The 20,321-nt window shown below is 37.1% G+C and overlaps 1 protein-coding gene across 1 annotated transcript in view; it reads right to left on the reverse strand.

Annotated features, from left to right (window-relative positions):
- LOC150101173 (store-operated calcium entry-associated regulatory factor-like) overlaps window positions 1–5,302 on the reverse strand; it is a 144,009-nt gene extending 138,707 nt beyond the window's left edge. Inside the window, exon 1 of the mRNA XM_090401453.1 lies at window positions 5,046–5,302. Coding sequence (XP_090257579.1) covers window positions 5,046–5,112 — 67 coding nt within the window. The 5' untranslated portion in view covers window positions 5,113–5,302. The remainder of the gene's footprint in view (window positions 1–5,045) is intronic.
- Window positions 5,303–20,321: the final 15,019 nt, after the last annotated feature.

A 20,321-nucleotide genomic window follows, 5' to 3' on the forward strand; every position in this document is an offset into this window, starting at 1 on the left:
GCTTGTGCTCCCACATTAAGGACATCTGCTTTGGGCCTCGTCTACTCAACTGCTGAATACTGCTCAGCTGTCTGGCTGAACAGTGCACACATTAAATTAATTGATATTGTGTTGAATCAGAAAATGTGTATCATTTCTGGAACAATAAAGACTACTCCATCATACTGGCTACCAGCTCTGAGCCACATACAACTGCCACAACTACGACGACAAGACAACGTGAATATAACAAAATTTGCCTGAACCCACTGCTTTCTATACACTCTGATATTGACAGCTTTACATCCCAGAGGCTTAAGTCAAGACACCCGCCTATCATAATGGCACAACAACTTGTCACTGAGAGCTATGATGCAACAATAACATGGCAGATGGAATGGACTGCCAAAGCCTCGGTAATCTGGTTGCATTTTTTTAAGGTAGGTCGAACCCTGATGGAGGGCTGTTTGTCTTTAACCCAAACAGCCCTCCATCAGGGTTCGACCTACCTCGAAAAATATGGGCCTCCCTAAATAGGGTTTGCACCAACCATGGTAGGTGCAGAGCTTCCTTATTTACTTGGAGAATAAGACCAAACTCTACAACACATCACACTTGACTGTCCTCACAGAGCCCTCACGAGACCAGTATCTAACTTTATAACAGTTTCCACTGATGCTATTGACTGGTTGTCGAACTTAGACATTCAATTTTAATTTTCTGCTTATTTGTATATTTTTATATGTATATATGACTACAGTGTCACTTCACACTATTATATTCTTTTATGATTTTGTTGTCTTGTATGTACTTTTTTTGTGTGTGGTAGCATATGCATGTATTCCTCTTAGCAAAATGCTAAATAAATAAATAACAGTAGCATTACTTGAAACTCCATTCACATTTCACAAATAAGTGTGAAATGGATGACAGAATGAATAAGTATGCTATTTGGAAAAAGAAGAGGGTATTATGGAAGTTGCATGAGTGCACAGAGAAGACCATGAAGGTAACCACTTGGTTAAGTGACGATAGCAAAAGTGTAACATGAGCAACAATTAACCAACGAAGCCAAGTAAAGTTACAGAGTCACATGACCTGTAGGAGAAAGAATGATTATGGAAGGATCATGTCAGCTGGTGAAGATGGCAGAATGACAACTTCTGTGGAAGATATAGTTGAGATATTAAATGAGCTCTTCATAAAAGGTATTTTGTCCTCATAGGTGTGGCATCGTACAGAGCTAGAGCACAGTGGGAATGAAGGAAGAGGAATTAATGGTGGGTGAATTGGAGATTATGAATTAAGCAAACTTGATGTTTACAAGAGGGACTTATATGTATGATGTGATGTGTGGAGAAGGGAGGGTATTTTTTTACTTTTCTTTTACTTTCTCCATATTCAGAGTGGTTAAAACTCTTAAATTCAAAATAAAAAGAAGCAATGAAATTAAACTCCAAATCTAACTTTGCACACAGGTTCGCATCCAAGGCTATCTTATACATAACCTAACTTCTAAATTATCTTTTTTTTTTCAGTTTATTTAATCCATAAAGAGATTGAGTTCCTCAAAACACTCTTAACCAAAATAAAAATCTTCGATTTACAAAAAACATAAAATCAACTAGTTAACTATGCAAACATGAGTGTATTCTTCAGTGCACAACAAGAAAAACATTTAAAATGTGCACAACTTCCTTTCAATCACATAAACGAACAGATATTGTCCTATATGGAGATAATTTCTGGAATTTCAGTTCTTACAGAAACTTTTCCTTTATAAATTCCCACAGGATTAAGACCAACACAAAACTGCTCTCTTTTTGGCAGCAACATAAGACAAGTAAATTCTCCTTGCATCTCAAAATCAGAGAACACTGAATAAAACATATCTTGTCTTCATTAAGACATCTCTGTAACTTCACTTTCTATATGAAAGTAGAAGCAAGTCTCACTGAAACTCCTAAAAACCATATCACTTTAGAACAAATTAACTTTCTATGCGAGTCACAACCTTATCAACAATTTTAACATTTCAGAACTCTGCCTTCTATATAAAATGCAAGTCCTAAAGTTCCTTTTCAGCCTTAACTGAAATAAATCCTATATGGATTAATGGCTACAAAAACCTTCATTTTCTCTTTATAACATGGATATCCTCTCTCAGTCTTCTATTTCTAACTTTTTCTTTTAAATTTTCATTCAGTCTTCATATAATAAAGACGCAGAAACTCATTTTCTCTCCTGCTGGCTTCCTTTCACCACAAGAGCTCGCTTTAGTGAGTACAGAAGTGGCAAACTAGAGGTACCCATATAATAATAAATAACAAACCATATCCAAACTTCATGGAAATACCCATATAATAATAAATATGAGTGCAGTATGCTATAATCGACAAAACTGTGAATTAGATTTGCAGCCAACTGCACCCAGCCTACTTGATTGAGAGATTAGTGTATCCACTCTCCGACCAAAAGGCTGAAGGTTGGAATTCCACTGTGGACATGGATATTTTGTGAATATCTTTAGGAGATGAATTTCATTGCATAGAATTAGACCACTGCTCTGCTTGAAGATATTCTATGTTTGGTCTTGAAAGATAGGTTTCTGGATTACCTAGTCCTTATCCTACCCATGGTACTAATACATGTGTATGATAGGCTAGTAACCTTTTATGACTGGGAATCATTAAAAAAAAAGAGATCGCTTAGTGCTCTACCTACTCTCTCTACTCTATGAAAAATCCCTTTAATCTGCTATTTCTCACCAACTTACACATCTTAATCATATACCCTCTCATTTTATTCAGAAAGCTTTGCAAATTGCATTCCTTCAATTTACCTTCATATCCCAAATTTCACACATACATGGTACTAAATCTAAAATTCAGAACCTATCAGAAGCAAAATTTGCATTTAAAAAATATTAACTGTAAGCAGGATTACCAAAGGGGGGGGGGGTCCATAAAACAATTTTTTTTTTTAATGTTGGACCCATATACGAGAGGTTGGCTGGTCTATCTATAGTACTTTAGTACTGTATATCGGTAGTGGGATGGGAAAGGAGAAACTTGTTGACATTCGATTTAAAAGCCTGTATATCGTATTCATTGGGAAATACATCGGGGGGGGGGGGAGACTTTCACAGTGCAGCAGTAGCAGGGATGAAGGAGGAGGAGGAAAAGAAACTTGTTCTGTGGGTTTCAAGGTGTACCGTGAAGGGATGCTGGGAGGTAGCTATATGTGTTCCAATGGGTTTAGTACAAAGTGGGGAAATTATTGATGCCGTTTCAGATGAGCATTTTCCATGAAAATATTTGTAGGATATACAAATTGCAGAGATTAAACGTCTATGTAAAAGTGGGAGAGTGAGTTGGTAAGAGATGGATCATTTATCAGTCTAATTGCTCTACTCTATATTGAGTCAAGCATTTTGGGGGAGCTTTTAGGAGCCCCACTCCAAATGTGAGAACAGTATTCGATAGCTGGGCAGATTTGCGATTTGTATAAGGTTAACAGCTGTTTTGAAGTAAAGTAACGTCTTGAGGAAAAAGAGAAAGCCTAGTTTTTGGAAGCTGAGGACGCAATGGTTGTGATGTGTTTATGCCAGGAGAGGCATGATGTCATGGTAATTCCGAGATGAGAAATTTCATCTTGTCTGGGAATTTGAGTGTTATCAAAAATATACAAAAATATACTAGACATATTGGCGTAATTACTTAAAAAAGAGAACTGATTCTTCTGTTTCATTTTTAAGGAATCAGCATGAAATGATTCCTAAAAGCAAATTGCTTGCTTTTAAGAATCATTAAAATCTGCCATACATTTCACTAATGCTGGATCCAGCGTTCAGTTTTGAAGGAGTTACTGACAAATATCAGTTGAGAAAAACTTATTTTTTCTGATTTATTTATTTAGCATTTCTTGTTTTCTCATTGTTCATTTGAAGAATATAATTCATCCTTGCTAAATTAAAAAAAAAAAAATTCTCAGAGCTTCTGTATAGCATTAGCTATAATTTTTCACTACTAACATTTCAAATTTTTGTGTTATAATTTTAATAAAATCATATTAATCGCTTTTCATTATTTAACTGAAAATTCAATATATTTTATTCAGATTTCTTCATGGAGGGTTGACTGTTATTTTCAGAGCCAATAATAAATATATAACTGGGTAGTAGGATAATTTCCTTGATTGCTAGAATTCAGCACAAATGAATTATTTTTAAATTCAATAGCACCATTTAATAGTTTAAAAAAAAATAACGATAATAAATAATGTAGTTTCTAACTGCATGCAGATCTGGTCAGCTGAATTTCTTGGGGATATGGTGGTAGAGAGGGAGGCATGATGGAAACATCAGTTATTAAAGGAGTTTTATAGTAAGACATTGAAGACTTTTTTTTTTTTTTTCCTAATTCTATATGTGGCAGGAAGGCGAAGAAGGAAAAAAAAAAAAAGGAGTTAGCCCAGGAAATTGGGTAAGAGTGATTACCGAGGATTTTAGGGGTAGAATCTTTACTAGATGGATCGCTTGGGTTACCAGAGGTAGCTGTATGTGCTTCATCTGTGAATGAGTCCAAGGAGAGATATTAAATGTACTGAGCGAATACTGGTTTTTGCGCAGGTCGCACTGCATGGAGATTATTATTATTCGTGACATCTCCAAGGAATCCGAAGACTCATTGCGGCAGGACACCTACCATTTTTGTCCAAGAAAATAATTATTTAGTGTTATCTTCTACCGAGTTTTTACGTATTTACATATTGGTGCTGATTATTTTATATAATATAGTTTTCGTAATGAATCATTCAGCAGATGTTAAAATTTTCGCCTTTGGTCCAACACTCAACTGTATCATCCACTTTTAGCACTCCTCTAAAAGGTGATTGCATCATGTCTCTTCAACGCTAAGGTTGCACCTTCAGCATACTATGTTCGCTGAAATACATTATATGCCAACAACTTCCTGATCAAAACAACTGAATTCTTTTTCCCAACTTCTGATACATTAAGTAGGTGTACTTATAAACGAAACATAAATAGTAATCATCTCACTTACCCCAAGCGTAAACAGCCACTTCTGACGTAAGGAAGAATACAAAAACAAAAAATTCCACTATATTCATTTTCGGTAATATCTAAATTTTTTTTAAAAAAATAACTAATGTTCAACGTAAATAAATAAATTTAAAAAAATCACCGAAACTAGAATTAATTTAAACTACGGCCATAAGAACAGATCTCACCGGCAAACTAGTGTTTAAAATGACAACACGTTATTTCAAACACTATGAGAAATAGAAACATGCTACGCAGTCGTCATCAAAACACTAGCGCATTATCAAGCAAAGAAACTTAAATAATATATTATAAAATCTATCATAAATTAATATTTACAAATAATAAAACTATAAAAATTTGATGACACTATAGCGCGTATTCCATGGAATTTTTTGATATTTCAAATTAGAAACACCTACATTTATTTAAAAATCTTAAAGAGAGTTCAGAATTTTAAAAATACTGCTGAACTTAAATTCTTAATTCATAAAATATGAATTTGCAAGGACAATTCCTCCCGTACACACAAGGACATTTTGAAACCCATATATCAGCATTCTGTCTTCAGGGATTCTTAGAGTGGACTTCAGACCGAGGTCCGCTCTTAGAGGGGCCCCGCACTATCACATTTCTAAGAAATTTTGATAATAGAATTCTTGATGTGTCAGAGATATATTGATATGGGAAATATTTTAGTATACAGCGATCCCTCGATTAGTGCGCCCAATGCGTTCTTTAAAACAGGCACATTAATCGAAAACGCACTAATCGAATATAATAAACTATGGGAAAATGTATAATTCGTTCCTCAGATATCTTTCTTGACCCTTAATTTTTTTTTTTTATAAAAGAATTAGGGTATGTCTCTGGGTCTAGTTAAAGGAAAACCATGAAGCTGAAAGACAATAAAACATATTCAGAATATAAATTTATTATTCTACTTCTTAACAAAGAATTAAGCTAACGTACTTAAATATAAAGAGCTAATAAGCTTCATTTCGGCGATATAAACATTATTTAAATTAAGGGGATATTAAATCCCACATATTTGTGGGATTTAATATCTCCTTAATTTAAATAATGTTTATATCGCCGAAATGAAGCTTATTAGCTCTTTATATTTAAGTAACTTAATGGTTGCACCTGTTTGGAAACTCGTACAGCAGAGTATATAAGTTATTTTCGCTATACACTTTGGTATCAATTTGGTCTAGCTACTCACTGATGAAGCCTCAAAAAAGGCTGAAACCGGTCTGGGTAGTGACCTCCCACCATAATGTAATAACAGAATACATTTCCTAGGAAATGTGTTTTTACATTATGGAAAATACCTAAGAATAGTGATCAGAACCTCACCGCCTTTGCTACGAGTGTCCGGTATTGTACTACGTACTAGGGTCACTTGCATTGGCTAACGCTAGTGTCGCCGATACTTTATAGTTTTCTATATCGGCATGAAACTCTCTGATTCCAATCTTTGAGTTTCTTATTCGGTTTTAAAACATTGTGGGATTTAATATCCCCTTAATTTAAATAAGTTAACGCAGTTTGGCGGGCATTTTGTTTCTTTTTTTCATACAACCGACGGTATGGCCCTATTGCCTCTTCCAATCTTCTGCAAATATTACTGCTTCTCTCTTCATCAGGGTCAGCCTCTAAGCATTGCTGCTTAAAAACTTCGATTGCACAAAAAATATTTTCAAATTGTTTCTGTGAAATCTCTTTTGGCTGACTATCAGTCATTAAATTTTCTTCCTATTCTTTGGGATCTTCCCGCTGTGCATCTAAATTTAGCTTTGATCTTACAAATGGAATGGAAATGCCAATGTCAGTTAATACCGGTCTATAGTTAAGACCCTTCTCAGATTTTGCATAGGGTGACCTGAATTATTTTTGCTCACAAGGCATAAATCAGGGTTATAGTCGCTTTTCCAGGCGCAGATCTAAAAGTTCCTTTGTCTTTGGCATCAAAGACTAAGTAAAGATTATTTAGTTCGATCCAATCAACACGTTTTTTCGCCACATTCGTTGTTTCGAGCATAATTCCACTGTTCATGGTGACTATTAATGTCCCAATCTAGATTGCGGGATGTTCAGCAATAGGAATAATTTTTTTTTCTAGCCAAGGTGATCCAGGTGGCTTATAAATAGTCGTAGTTGTAATATCTTGAACTTTTATCACTACTGTACGTATGTTTTCTACAATATTTTGAGATAGAAGAAAAACATATTTAAGACGATTTTGCACATATGTTGCTATTCCATATACTTCATGATAAGTTGCACCAATAGCAGCGTAACCTGGAATGCGACTTCTTTTAAGGAGCTGTTCAGGGTCAGCAGCACGTGTTTCCTGGACAGCAATCACATCAAGATTGTTGGTTAACAATAATTTCGATAAATAATCGCATTTGGCTTTGCTATAGAGTCAATATTTAATTGACAAATATGTAGTGTAGGGCCAATGTTTCTAAATTCTGGTTTCTGGAAGTCACTATATTAAATAAAATCCGTAGACATCATGAAATTGGCCAGGAGATCCTTAGGGTGGACTGGCTGCTCAATTAGCACCACCCATGGGACACGTATAGCTTTAGGATCACTATGTACGCAAGCAACTTTGTTCCCCTTTTAGAGTGGTAAATGAGTGGAATAAGCTGCCATAGTCTGTTGTGGGTGTTATGACAGTGAAGGAGTTCAAGGCAAGGTATGATAGATACTGTGAGAATGTCGAATAGTTGTGTGGACATGATGTTTCATTGTTCGTGGAATGTTTTACATTCAGATATGTTTCAACTATTCTAGCTTTAGGTGTTTCTTCTTCTCATCTTGATATAGCACATGTCCCTCAGAGTTCTAATGTTAATGTACTTCTGTCCCAGCCTTTAATGTTACTGTATTCAATTTTATGGGAAGGCTTTCCACACGATTTTGGCACTTTACTGCGACAATTTTTTCAATGATTCCAGATTACGGAGTTAGTCACTGATTTGAGACGATTCGGTCTAGCTCGCAGTCAGATTCATTCCACAGGTGTTCGATGGGGGCAGAGAGGAGGGGCTCTGTGCAGGTCAGTCAAGTTCATCAACATCCATTTCATCAGACCTTCCTAAACAGATGTCACCTTGTTGAAGGTGACATTGTCCTGTCGATACAAGAAAAGCAGCATTGAAACTAGGGAGCCCAATCCAAACCATGGAAAACAGCCCCAAATCATTAGGCCTCACCACCACCAAAGTTCACAGTTGGAACAAGGCAATCAGCGTTCTATTGGCATTATCCAAGCCAAGGATCTTTCGTCGGACTGCCAGATGTTTGCAGAGCCAATGGCAGCATTTTTTACACTACGTCACTTGACATTTAGCGTTGACCTTGCTGATGTTAGGCTAGCGTACGGCTGACCCACCATAGAAACACATATTTTTCAGTAGGGGAAAGTAATTAAAAATATGATTATTATTAAGTTACAACTCCAGTGATTCCAAAGACTCATCGAGGGAGGGTCCCTACTCTACAACTCTCTGTCTCCAGAACTCAATACACCAACTACAACGAACCGCAATTACAACAACGCCGTTTACCGTCCACCACTACCACCACCAGCACTTGGATTTTCACAGACATCGCAAACATCCATGCCACGGCGGGATTCAAATCCACAATATTTTAGCTGGAGAGTGGATAAGCTAACCACTCGGCCAACCAGGCATGTGAAACGATATGGATTAAACAACATGTAAACTCATAAAGAGTTTCTGATTCCTGGCCATATGAAGGAATATCGCGTTAAGCATTTACAAGATGAGATATTTTGAGTGGTTAATCCGTTAAGTGAGCCAGAAAGGCTTCTTGCAGGATAGGTCAGATATACACTTACCAGCCACTAATTCAGAAACCTTTATGCAGATGTAAGTAAATATCATTCATGCAGCGTATATGGTAAATACTTGATCATGTGATTCACCACGTGTTCTAGGCAGTTATGTAAAAATGCTGCTGGTCAGTTATCGTCAACAGTGTTGGTCACAATGAAAAAAATGTGGCCACATACATGTGTTAGCAGTATTATTATCAGCAATTTCTTAATTAATTTACTATGTAGTATTACTAGCAACTCTAAATTTAACACGTGCAAGCTAGCTGGCTCTATAGTACGTGAGTTGCCTGTCCGGATAAAACTCGTTTCGCAACGAAGATGATCGAATTCTATCGTGGTCATGTATGTTTGTGATTGACTTTAGGTTGGATTTTTCATCAGTGTTGGCCATACGTTCTAATAATAGCAATGCTAATAATGTCAAGTTTGTTCTAATATCTTCATTTTTAATACGATGCTGCCATTGATGCCATTAGTTCACTCCGAATTCTTCTCAGAACCCTTATATCTGTAGTCTCTTTGATCAAATGCTTTATTTCTAACCCAACTCTCCGTTCCATAACGTAAAACTGGTTTAAACACTGTCTTGTTTATGGTACTTGGGCTAATTTCTCTCTTATTGCATATATATTTATTTATTCAGCTGGTTATCATACCAACTTTTCTCATTAAATCTGGAAATAGATTTAACTTTTCTTTAGTTAAATCTTTAGTTCAAGTCAAGTTACCAACTGGGGGAACTTCATCTAAGCCTTTCTTTGACTGATTCCAGAGTTAGTTGATCTCTGGCATGGGCATGTGGGTCTTTTTTCCCGTCCTGGTTTTTCGTCCCGTTTACTCAAGAAAATTGACTGTAGAACCCATATTATTTTAGACAGTAAGATATGCTGTTAGGTAGAAAGAGATAGCAGCACTAGTTTGTCGGTCTCTTCATTGGCGGACGCCTATAATTAGCGATAGGCATGGGCCAGATATCTGTGATTGGCTACCAGTGGAGAATGAAGTGCCCACTCCGTCTTCAGAAGCTAGATAGGATTTAAAGATCCCACCTACGCCACATAAAAGGAATAAAAAATGGGTTAGCTTATTATTATTCATGGAATCCAGCATAGAATATTGTTTCTATAATTGGGGTGGTGCACCAAGATCACACTATAAGATAGATCAATTTTAGCGTGAAGAGGGCAATCTGGCTAATTAATGATACCTCTCTCATAGATGTTCACTTTCAGCTTTTGTCTCTTCATACTTTAATGGACAGTGCTCTGCTGCATTGACCAATATTATTACTCCACTCTCCTCCAAAATCATTAAAGAGCCTTTGCTCACCAGCCCCATTTACAGTCCGTCTGGAAACTTATCGAATCAACTTCACTGCCTCCTCATTCATTCCATCTTATTCTCTACTTGGAAGTCTCCCTCACTGGCCTTCACCAAAGATTACGACCTTCAGCTGTTCAAGCAAAATACGAATAGAGTCCTCCTTCCTTTTATTCCTTTTGCCGAAACAAAAGGAATAAAAGGAAGGAGGACTCAATGACACTGTATGCTAGAGATCTTGTGGCCTCTAAAGAAAATTCGGAATGAACATTTCTATTCTCCTGCCTATTTTCATAGTTTGGTCTTTTTATTGCTGATTTTCATGCTATATTTGTTACAGCTGTTACTCAATTTAGATAGAGTTTTGGAGACATGCACTGTTGTTTTTAGGAGTACATCATCATCATCTGCATAAAGCATAAAGCTACGTTTGACCATCTCCAATTCTAATGTCATGCCAATGTCACATTTTTTTGATAATGTGATCGATATAGATGATGAAGAGTGGAGACAGTGTGCATCCTTGTCTTACCTCTGATTTTACACCAATTTCTAATTTATGTAATATTTTAACAGTTAGAACTGATTTTACATAATTTCCAACTGCTCAATGACAAATTAAATATAGGCAATGTATTGTGCATAAAGTTGCATTTATCCTAAATAGTTGTAGTGTTTTGAAAAGCTTTACTCTGGGTACCTTATCACGTAACTTTTCCAGATCTACAAAACTTGAGTGCAGATTTGTATCTTAATTCTATGATTTCTCAACTATTTATGTTAAAGTGAAAATCTGATATACTTCTCTTTTGCCTGAACCCAGGTGGTTCCTCTCCAAGTTTCTCTGACACAATCTTTCTCAACCTCTTTTCAAGTATCCTTGCATAAATCTTTTCTGGAACACTTAGTAGAGAAATTTATCTGTATTTCTCATCATCATCATCATCATTTGCATCAGTCTTGGGACTGATAGCTCAGCAGCAATTTCCTCCATTCCGCTCTGTCATTGGCTTTCTTCTTAACCTCCTGGTAACTCTTCAAACCCATGCTGTCTGTGACTTCGTCAAGAAAGTTTTCCTTGGTCTGACTCTTCTTCTTTCCCCCTCTATTTTGACTTCAGTTATTCTTTTCATAAGTCCATCATGTCGAAGTATATGTCCAAACCACCTATCCCTTCTAATTTTGATCGATTTTATTAGAGTTCTTGTTTCGTTTATCTCTCTCAGGACTTGTTGGTTTTATTTTTTTTTTCTGTCCATTTTATTTTGTTCATTCGACGCCAGCACCACATTTCAAAAGCCTCCAATCTTCTTACATCTTCTCTGACTAGAATCCAGGTTTCACATCCATGCAGTGCAATGCTCCATATCAATGTCTTTACTAATATTTTTTTCAATTGTAGGTTGACGTTTCCTGTTAAAATGTGCTTTTCATCTTAGAGAATTGGGCTTTTGCATTGTTTATTCTTGATCTTATGTCTTCTCTCGTTCTGCCATCTTCCGTTATTAGGCTACCTAAATATTTAAAGCTTTTCACTTGTTTTATTTGTTCCCCGCTGATGTCTATATGCTCTGTATTGATAGGGATTTTGCCTGTAACAATTATTTTCGTCCTATCTGTGTTGATTTTCATTTTATATTTTTCAAGGTTATTATTTAGTAATTCTAGCATCGTTTTTAACGTTCTTCTGTTTTCTGCTACAAGGGCTATGTCATCAGCAAATCTTATACACATGACTTGCTCACCATTTATCTTTATGCCTCTATTTATTTTACCTTTAGTTTCCTGAATGGCCTTTTCAATATATAAATTAAATAAAAGTGGTTAAAGCATATATCCTTGTCTTACTCGACTCCTTATATTTATTAATTTCTCCTTATCATTGATTTTAATCCGTCCATTTTGATTTTTGTAAATTTGATAAATTATTTTCCTATCTCTCAAATCTATGCCGATATTAGTTAGATAATTTAGGAGTATTTGCTGTTTTACTTTATCAAACGCTTTCTCTAAATCAAGGAAGCAAATGTAAGTATTTTGACTAAGGTCAAATCTTATCTCTATTAGTGTTCTTAAACAGAGTATTGCCTCTCTTGTTCCATTATTCTTTCTGAATCCAAATTGGTCTTCATCCAATAGGCAATCTATTTTTGAATAAATTCTATTTTTAATAATTTTTAGCAGAATTTTGCTAACATGTGGGATTAAAGCTATTGTTCTAAATTGACTGCATTTGTTTGCATTATTCTTTTTTGGTATTGGTATTATGGTTGATTTCATAAACTCCTTTGGTATTTCTCCTCTATCATAGATTTGGGCTATTAATTGATAGAGTAAGGTAATTCTCATATTCAGTTTTATTTCTTTTTTATAGTTGTTTACTATGAGAGCTTTGCTCCAATTATTGAGAACTTCTGAATTATGTGAGCCACTGCAAAACTTTTATCACTCCATATTTGAGCATTTCTGGACAAATATCTACTCCAGCTGCCTATCACCTTTCAAGTTTTTGATAGCTTTTTCTACCTCAAGTATTGATATGTGCACCTCTTTGGATTCTTCTTGAAAATAAGGAGATCCTTATATTCACTTGTTATTTCACATTTATCATCTTTGATTCCTTTTACTGTACTCTTTCCTCCACTTCTATGCCTTTCACTAGCCTCCAGTATATTTTGCCTCCTTCCTGATATTTATTTTCCATTTTCTTACCAAAGTCTTCCCAACTTTTGTTTAGATATTTTTACCCATATCTTAGCTCTCTAACATTTCTCTCTGTATTCTTTTAGGATATCTGCTGACTTATTTGATAGGAACTTTTGGTTCCTACAAATATGAGAAAGATTATGGAAGAGAAACTTGGAGAAGAACAAGGTGGGTTCAGGACAAATAGAGATTGTCAAAATCAGATCTCTAACTAAACTGCTTTCTTCTTTTCCAGGACTGCTTCTTTTCTTTTCGGCCACAGTGTTCTTATTTTACTATTCTTGAAAGTTTTAGCATTGCAATTATCTTTTGAGTTGTATATTTAAGAGAGAGAAATCTAACTGCCAACAAGAGGAACTTTTACTAAGCCATTTTTCAGAGGTTCCCGAGTTAGTCTTGGGAACCTCTTAATGCCATTTTTTTTTTTTTTTTTGGATTTTGCAAGGCATTTGACAGGATGCCACATGATAAGCTGATATTTAAGTTACAGCACCTGGGTTTAGATGCCGGGTTAGTCAACTGGATTCAGGATTGGCTGTTTAATAGGTATCAGAGAGAGTGTATGGTGGGGAAATAACAAAGAGGCAGAGGGTTACAAGTGGGGTCCCAATACAGGGACCTGTATTGTTTAACCTTTATATCACTGACATTGTCAATGCATTACAGGGGGATATTCAGTTGTTTGCATATGAGGTGAAGCTGGGAAGGATTATTAGTAATAGTGAAGATGAGGGAACCCTGCAAGAGGATTTGAGTAAACTAGACAGATAGGCAAATGAATGGGGATGTCAATTTAATGCAGAAAAATATAAAGTCTTGAAATTTGGGATACATCGAAGAGAGGCTGCATACTCGATTGGAAGAGCTGTACTGGAGGAAGTAGGGGAGACAAGAGTTCTGGGGATGTTTATTGATAGAAAACTAAAATTCAGGGAGCCTATTTCAAATGTGGGGAAGGTAACACTGAGGATTGCTGCAATACTGAGAAGAACTCTGATCTGTAGATATAAAAGAGTTATCGTTCCATTGTATAATACCTTGATCAGATCGCACTTAGACTGTTATTCTCAAACACTAGTCTAAGCGCACTTAGACTATTATTCCCCAGGATTTGAAGGATATAAATTAACTGCGAAAAGGGTGCAGAGACAGATAACAAAGATAATTTCTTTATAACTGTACAATGTCAGTTATGAAGATCAGATGAAGGAATGTGGAACTGCAGAGTTTGGTAGATAGATGGAGAGGTGATATGATCAAGACTTTTAAACTGTTGAGAGGCAGTTACAGAGTGGATACTGGGGAGTTCTTTCACTTGGTGGAGCAGCAGGAAGTAGCGATGACAAGGGCCATCCCTGGAAGTTACGAAAGTAAGCTCTGAGCAAGAGCGTGAGGAGTGGTTTCTTTGCGTGGAGGGTGGCAGAACCATTGAATGCATTGCCTGATAGAGCGATGAGAGCAAGAACGGTCAATGAGTTCAAGGAATGGTATGAGAAACTTTGTTTCCTAGGAAGGATGTCCCACGATGAGTCTTGACTGAATGGAGGCCTGAATAATATTAATAATAATTTTCGCTTGGCAATCAATTAATAATACCAAAAAATTAATTTTCTTGTTTAATTCTTTTATCTAAATATAAACAAAGAATTATACATGAAGTTTCTTCACCACTGGGCGACTTGTATACAGACTAATGACTTCACATTAATTACCTCAGTATCCCATAATGCAAAGCACTCATCCTTTTGGGTGTGCAGAAAGCTATGATTATGGGAAGGGCCACTACCCCAACTGGGATATAAAAGACTTCTGCATTATTTTAACCTTGATATCTCTTCTGGGTCTGGCTCCCACTGATGAGACCTCAATAAAGGTCAAAACCTCTCTAGGTTGTGGTCCTTCCCATAATGCATGGCATTATACACACCTGAAAGGATGTGTGCTTGGCATTATGGAATACTAAAGCAATTATTGTGAAGTCATTAGCCTCTATATCCAAGGAGCTTCGTTTGTGAAGAAACTTCATGCACATAGGTTGTTGCTTTACACTTGGTTAAAGGATTAAACAAGCAGCTAATCATCACAGTACCTTCATGAACAAATTTTTGTTTGCTTGTTGGATAAAAGCAAGCATGCAAATTCTTTCGGCAGTTATATACCATTGAACCCAGTGGAGAAATCTGTTACTAAATAAATAAAAACAAAACAAAACAATGTACTACTTAAGGGGTCTATGTTTCTTTTGAGTCCTTTGTGTGAAAGGATGATGCCAGTAACATGCGAGAGCATTTCAGCTAAGTGCTTGGCTACTTATTTAGGTGGATGGATTTATGCTTCTGGTAATTGGGCATAATGGCACATTTTCTTTAGAAATGTTTGACAGTCCATACATCAATGAAGAATCTAGTTATCATTTGGAATAATATTTTTTTTTGTGGCTTTCAACTGCCAGGAGATAATATTTTTCAGAATGTCTGAATAAAGAACTCTGACCACTAAGTCAATTATAAAAGACCTCATTTCCACTTAGACCTTTGACATAATCAAAGCTGAATTTCTTCCTAATATATATCTCAGCTCTGTCTTAATTCACGCTATTTTGTTTGACAAGACAAACTGTACCTGTTTAAGCTATGTAGATGATGTATCAGCCATTTGGTCACACAGCTTGGATGCTAAACACCTTTCTTTCCCACTGAATGACTAACATCCAAGGAATCAATTCACTTTAGAAAGAGAAAGCAATAACAGTGTCCTTCCTAGCCACCCTGACTATATGGTAATCAGATGAATCCTTTGTTTTCTCTGTCTACAGAAAGCACACAAACATAAACACATTCACTAACAGTCATCCCATCCCTAAACAGTATGGCATTACTGTATATAAACCTTGGCTAGGCGTGGATATGGCGTTTCTATACCACGGCGCTTGGCCGCACGAAGGAAGAATTGGTTTCGAGTCTAGTGGGCGACTAGAGGAAATTTTTCTAAGCCTTTTTTCGACCGGTTCCCGAGTTAGTCGATCTCTGGAACGAGCAAGCGGGTTTTTCCTCCCGAAAACTCGGGTTTTTCGTCCTGTAAACACAAGAAAATCGACCGTAGAACCCACATTATTTCAGACATTAAATATATTGTGTTAGGGTTAGGGACCACGGGATGGCGGCACATTTGAGCCGTCTCTCTTCACTGCGCACCGCTTAATTAGTGATAGCCTTGGGCCATCGATCTCTGATTGGGTACCAGTGGAGATGGAACTGCCCACTCAGTCTCCAAAAGTTAGATAGGGCTAAATGGTCTCGCCTACTCCCGTATATACAGGAATAAAACGGCGTTAGCTGATTTTTTTTAATATATAATTTTAAAAATAAAATTTAAATTTTACCAAATCAAATTTTATATATACTCGCATTTGTTTGACCTGGTTACCTGAAGACGATATCCTTACAGGAGTGTAATATAATGATACTGCATATTCCGGGAGGAATTACATGATAGAAAACATGGGGTATAGTTAATGACTGCAGAGGAATTAAAACCAACAAGCTAGATATCTTGATATGATGGTATTATAAGTAATGTAGGCATCAGGCGTGACCCTGTTTAGTGTGGAGCGGAGGTTTGCAGGACAAAATACATAGTTCTCTGCTGCTACAAGTTAGGGTCAAAATCTGAAAAATGACTGAAGTGCACAGACACAAACTTATGGATACAAACAAAACTAGCATTAGGGATGATATCAGTCATGGAAGCACAGAAAAGAGAGGATGTGCCAATTAAGAGAAAGAAATATAGACAGTTATTGAGGGAATGACTACTTTAAGTAGCCTGTGATGAGCTTATGGCGTAAAAATATGGATTCAATAACAACATCTGAGAACGTGTAGATAAGTGGAGATATTTTGCGTCCAAGGGATGGCGGAAGGGGAGAAAGAGAAATCATGCAGTTTTAACTTGAGATATGTTCAATCACATGAGTTATGAATAAAAGGGATAGATATATATATATATATGGGACTATACAGAGTGATTATGAGAGAATAAGAATGCAGCTTGAAGTAGTGTTTTATGAAAAATAATATAAAGAAGAGGAAGCAGCAGTGCTTGAAGTCAAAGGATATCTCAAAGAATCTAAATCACATGAGAGTTAAATAAATAAATAAGGCTTTGAGGCAAGATCTGTATAAAAAGAAAAAATTGTGAACTCAATATCAGAAGAAAGGTGATGGCTAGGTCTCAGCAGCGGCAGTAGCATAAAAATCAAGCTAGGAGATTGATAGCCATGGTGAGAAAGGAGAAATCCAACTATGAAACGAAATTAGATTTAGGCATAAGGAAATTTGAGGATTTTTTTTTTTTCATTATGTGGCTAGTAAAATGAAAGACGACCAAAGCAAAATAACCTTAATAAATGCAGAAGGTTGAAATAGTCAAGTTGTTAAGTGAGCAATTACTTTACTACGATATAAATCCCGGGAAGGTCCACTAGCTGTCAGAATGTCGAGGAAATGGAAAGTTAGAGATATTAAGCTATTATAAGCTGGATTCAAACATGGACAGAATAAATGGGATATCCACAAGGCTGCTGGAGTGCGTAAGAGAATTAGCAGTGCCTGTGACTGATGCTAACAGGTGGAAAGAAACCAGAACAATTCTATAGGAGAAGAGGTGCCAGGAAAATAGCAACCAATTACACTCTTTCTTGAGTGCTCATTAAATTTTTTTTTTAATATATATCGGATCCACACATGAAAGGCCACATGACCTACAGCAGATTATTGCCATGTGTGTGTGGGCAACAAGAATAGAAGAAAGGAGAAATCTGCTCACATTTTACCTGAACTGAAGGTTGTAATATTTGGGGAAGGCACAATGGGGGGAGACTGTTCCAAAGTACAGAAGTAGATAGAATGAAAGAGGAGCAGTGAAGTTGGTTCAGTGAGTTTCAAGATAGACTGTAAAAAGGAGTTGGTTGGCAAAGGCTCTTTAATGGTTTTGGAGGAGAGTGGAGGAATAACAGTAGCAATTAGCATAGCACTGTCCATGAGAGAGAGAGAGAGAGAGAGAGAAAGTATCTTAGGAAGAGGCACAAGGCAGAAACTGAACGTCTGGGAAAGAAGGATAATTAAGAGACAAGCAATCTTGAAGAGGATTTTGGTGCACCACCCAAAACACGAGAACAATATTCCATGGATAGGCAGATTTAGGTTCTGAATAGAGTTACCAGCTGTGAAGGTGTGAAGTAGTATCTTGTGTAAAAAGTACACCAAGATTTTTTGGCACCTGCAGAAGATACTGTTGAAATGTGATTGTGCAAGGAAATATCAGAGGTGCAGGTCAGTTCAAGAAGAGAAATCTGATCGTGCTTGGATATCTCAGTATTACTGAGGGTAAGGATGCAAGCTCTTTCTTCATTTAGACAGGACTGAGTTTTGGTGGAATTGAAGTTTACAAGGTTCTCCTTGCTGCACTGAGATATAGCTAGGAGATCTTAGTTCAGGTCGCTGGTCATGGTAGATCTTGTGGATTTTATTACTTGAGCACTACAATGTTTGTCGAAGAAAATGAGGAATGGAGTGTACTGTCATTAGCAAAGCTATGGATAGGAGTGGAAGGCTGAGAGAACTGGTTATTTATATACAAGAGGAAGAGAGTTGGTGAAAGAACAGACCCCTGGGGTACTCCTGCATTGATGGGGAAATCTGAGGAGAGTAAACCGTCCACCATGACATGTAGTGAGCGATCGGTGAGAAAGTTGGCTATTCAGTTGTAGAGTGAGGAAAGCAGACCATAGGTGGCAGCTTCGTGAGTAGGGCCCTGAGCGAAACCCAATCGAATGCCTTTGAAATGTGGAGGACAAACACGTGAATTTCTCCATGGCTCGAGTCCGGAGATGAGTGGTGAAAGCAAGATCAGCTGTAGATTACAAGTAGCGGAATCGGTACTGCTGGTCACTGATTAGTTGGCGTGACTATTTCGAGAATTGGTTGTTGATGACATTTTCCATAGCTTCGGAAAGAACAGAAGTGAGAGCAATTGGATGGTAATTCAATGGTTGAGTTATATATCACCTTTCTTTGGAATGAGTTGGATGTGGACCTGTTTCTATGTGTACGATTGATACCAGTTGGATAGACTGAAGAGGCAATACATGATAGGTGTTAGTTCTGGAGCACAATTTTTAACATAATAGGTGGAATTCCATCAGGACCAGATGGCTTGTGTTCAGGTTATTAAGGATTCTTTGGATTTCATTTTGTTGGAAGACTATGGGAGACATGAAGGAAGCCGTTCTTGGTAGAGTGGAGTGAACTTTGTCATCATCATCAATGCAGTAATTGTAAGAGAAAAGGGATGCCAATAAGTTTTCTTTGTTCTTTTTGAGAAGTAACTACAGTACCAACCAGATGAGAGTGGTGCAAACCTAGGTGGGCAGCTGTGCCCAATGGCCTTGGCTAGGGACCAGAAGGAGTGACTGCCAAGTATTCTGGTTAGAAGATTGATGATCTGAGATAGGTCATTGTTGATGGCAAACACCATGGCAATCCTATCTGATAGATTGGTGAAACTGGAGAAGGGGAGGGGAACCAATGTGAGTTATGGACATTGAAGTCTCCAATGGGCAGGAGGTGAGTTTGCAGCATTTGGCCCTTTCAAAGTTTGACTTGGTGATGATTCTTTTACAAGTGTTATGAGTGTAGGCAGCTAGAGTATTGGTCTTGACCAATTCACAGTAAGTAGACGTTTTTTCCTTTTACAGTTTTGGCACACTTTTCTGAGAACCAAGGCTTGAATGGTGGTTGAGAGTTCAGAGTGGAATAAGAGATGAAAGCCTTCGTTCCTCTGAGGATGATTTCTCTTATTCACTCTGAGCAGGTATTTGGACCATGGGTAGGAGGAATAGAAATTATGGAAGTTCTCCCAGTTGGCACGCTTGTAGTGCCAAGGGACATGAGACTGTGAACTGGTGAGTGAAGGTAGTTCTCTGGCAAAAGAGACTTGTATGAGGCTGTAGTCTGAGTTACAAAGAGGAAACATAACAACCACGATATACCTGGAAGGGAGCTTGTTAGGAATAGCTCAAGTGTGTTGGCAAATTGAAGGGGATTGTCAAGTCTGGTCAGAAGATTGATGATCTGAGATAGGTCATTGCTGATGGCAAACGCCTCTGCATTACTTCCTGCTTGATTGGTGAAACTGGAGAAGGGAAGGGAGAGATGCCCTTACTACTGGGGTATTTCGACTGCAGAAAGTAGAGCTTTAGAAAGAGATAGATAGTTGATGGAATCTGGAGAGTAATAGAGTATATGAAAAGGACAGGTTGGTTTGGCAGAGAAATTTGCCAAAGAGAAAAGGCTTGAATGGTGGTTGAGA

This window comes from Typopeltis vanoorti, chromosome 12 (assembly GCF_054136105.1).
Source record: "Typopeltis vanoorti isolate ZY-2024b chromosome 12, IOZ_Tvanoo_1.0, whole genome shotgun sequence".
Taxonomy (NCBI): Eukaryota; Metazoa; Arthropoda; class Arachnida; order Uropygi; family Thelyphonidae; genus Typopeltis; species Typopeltis vanoorti.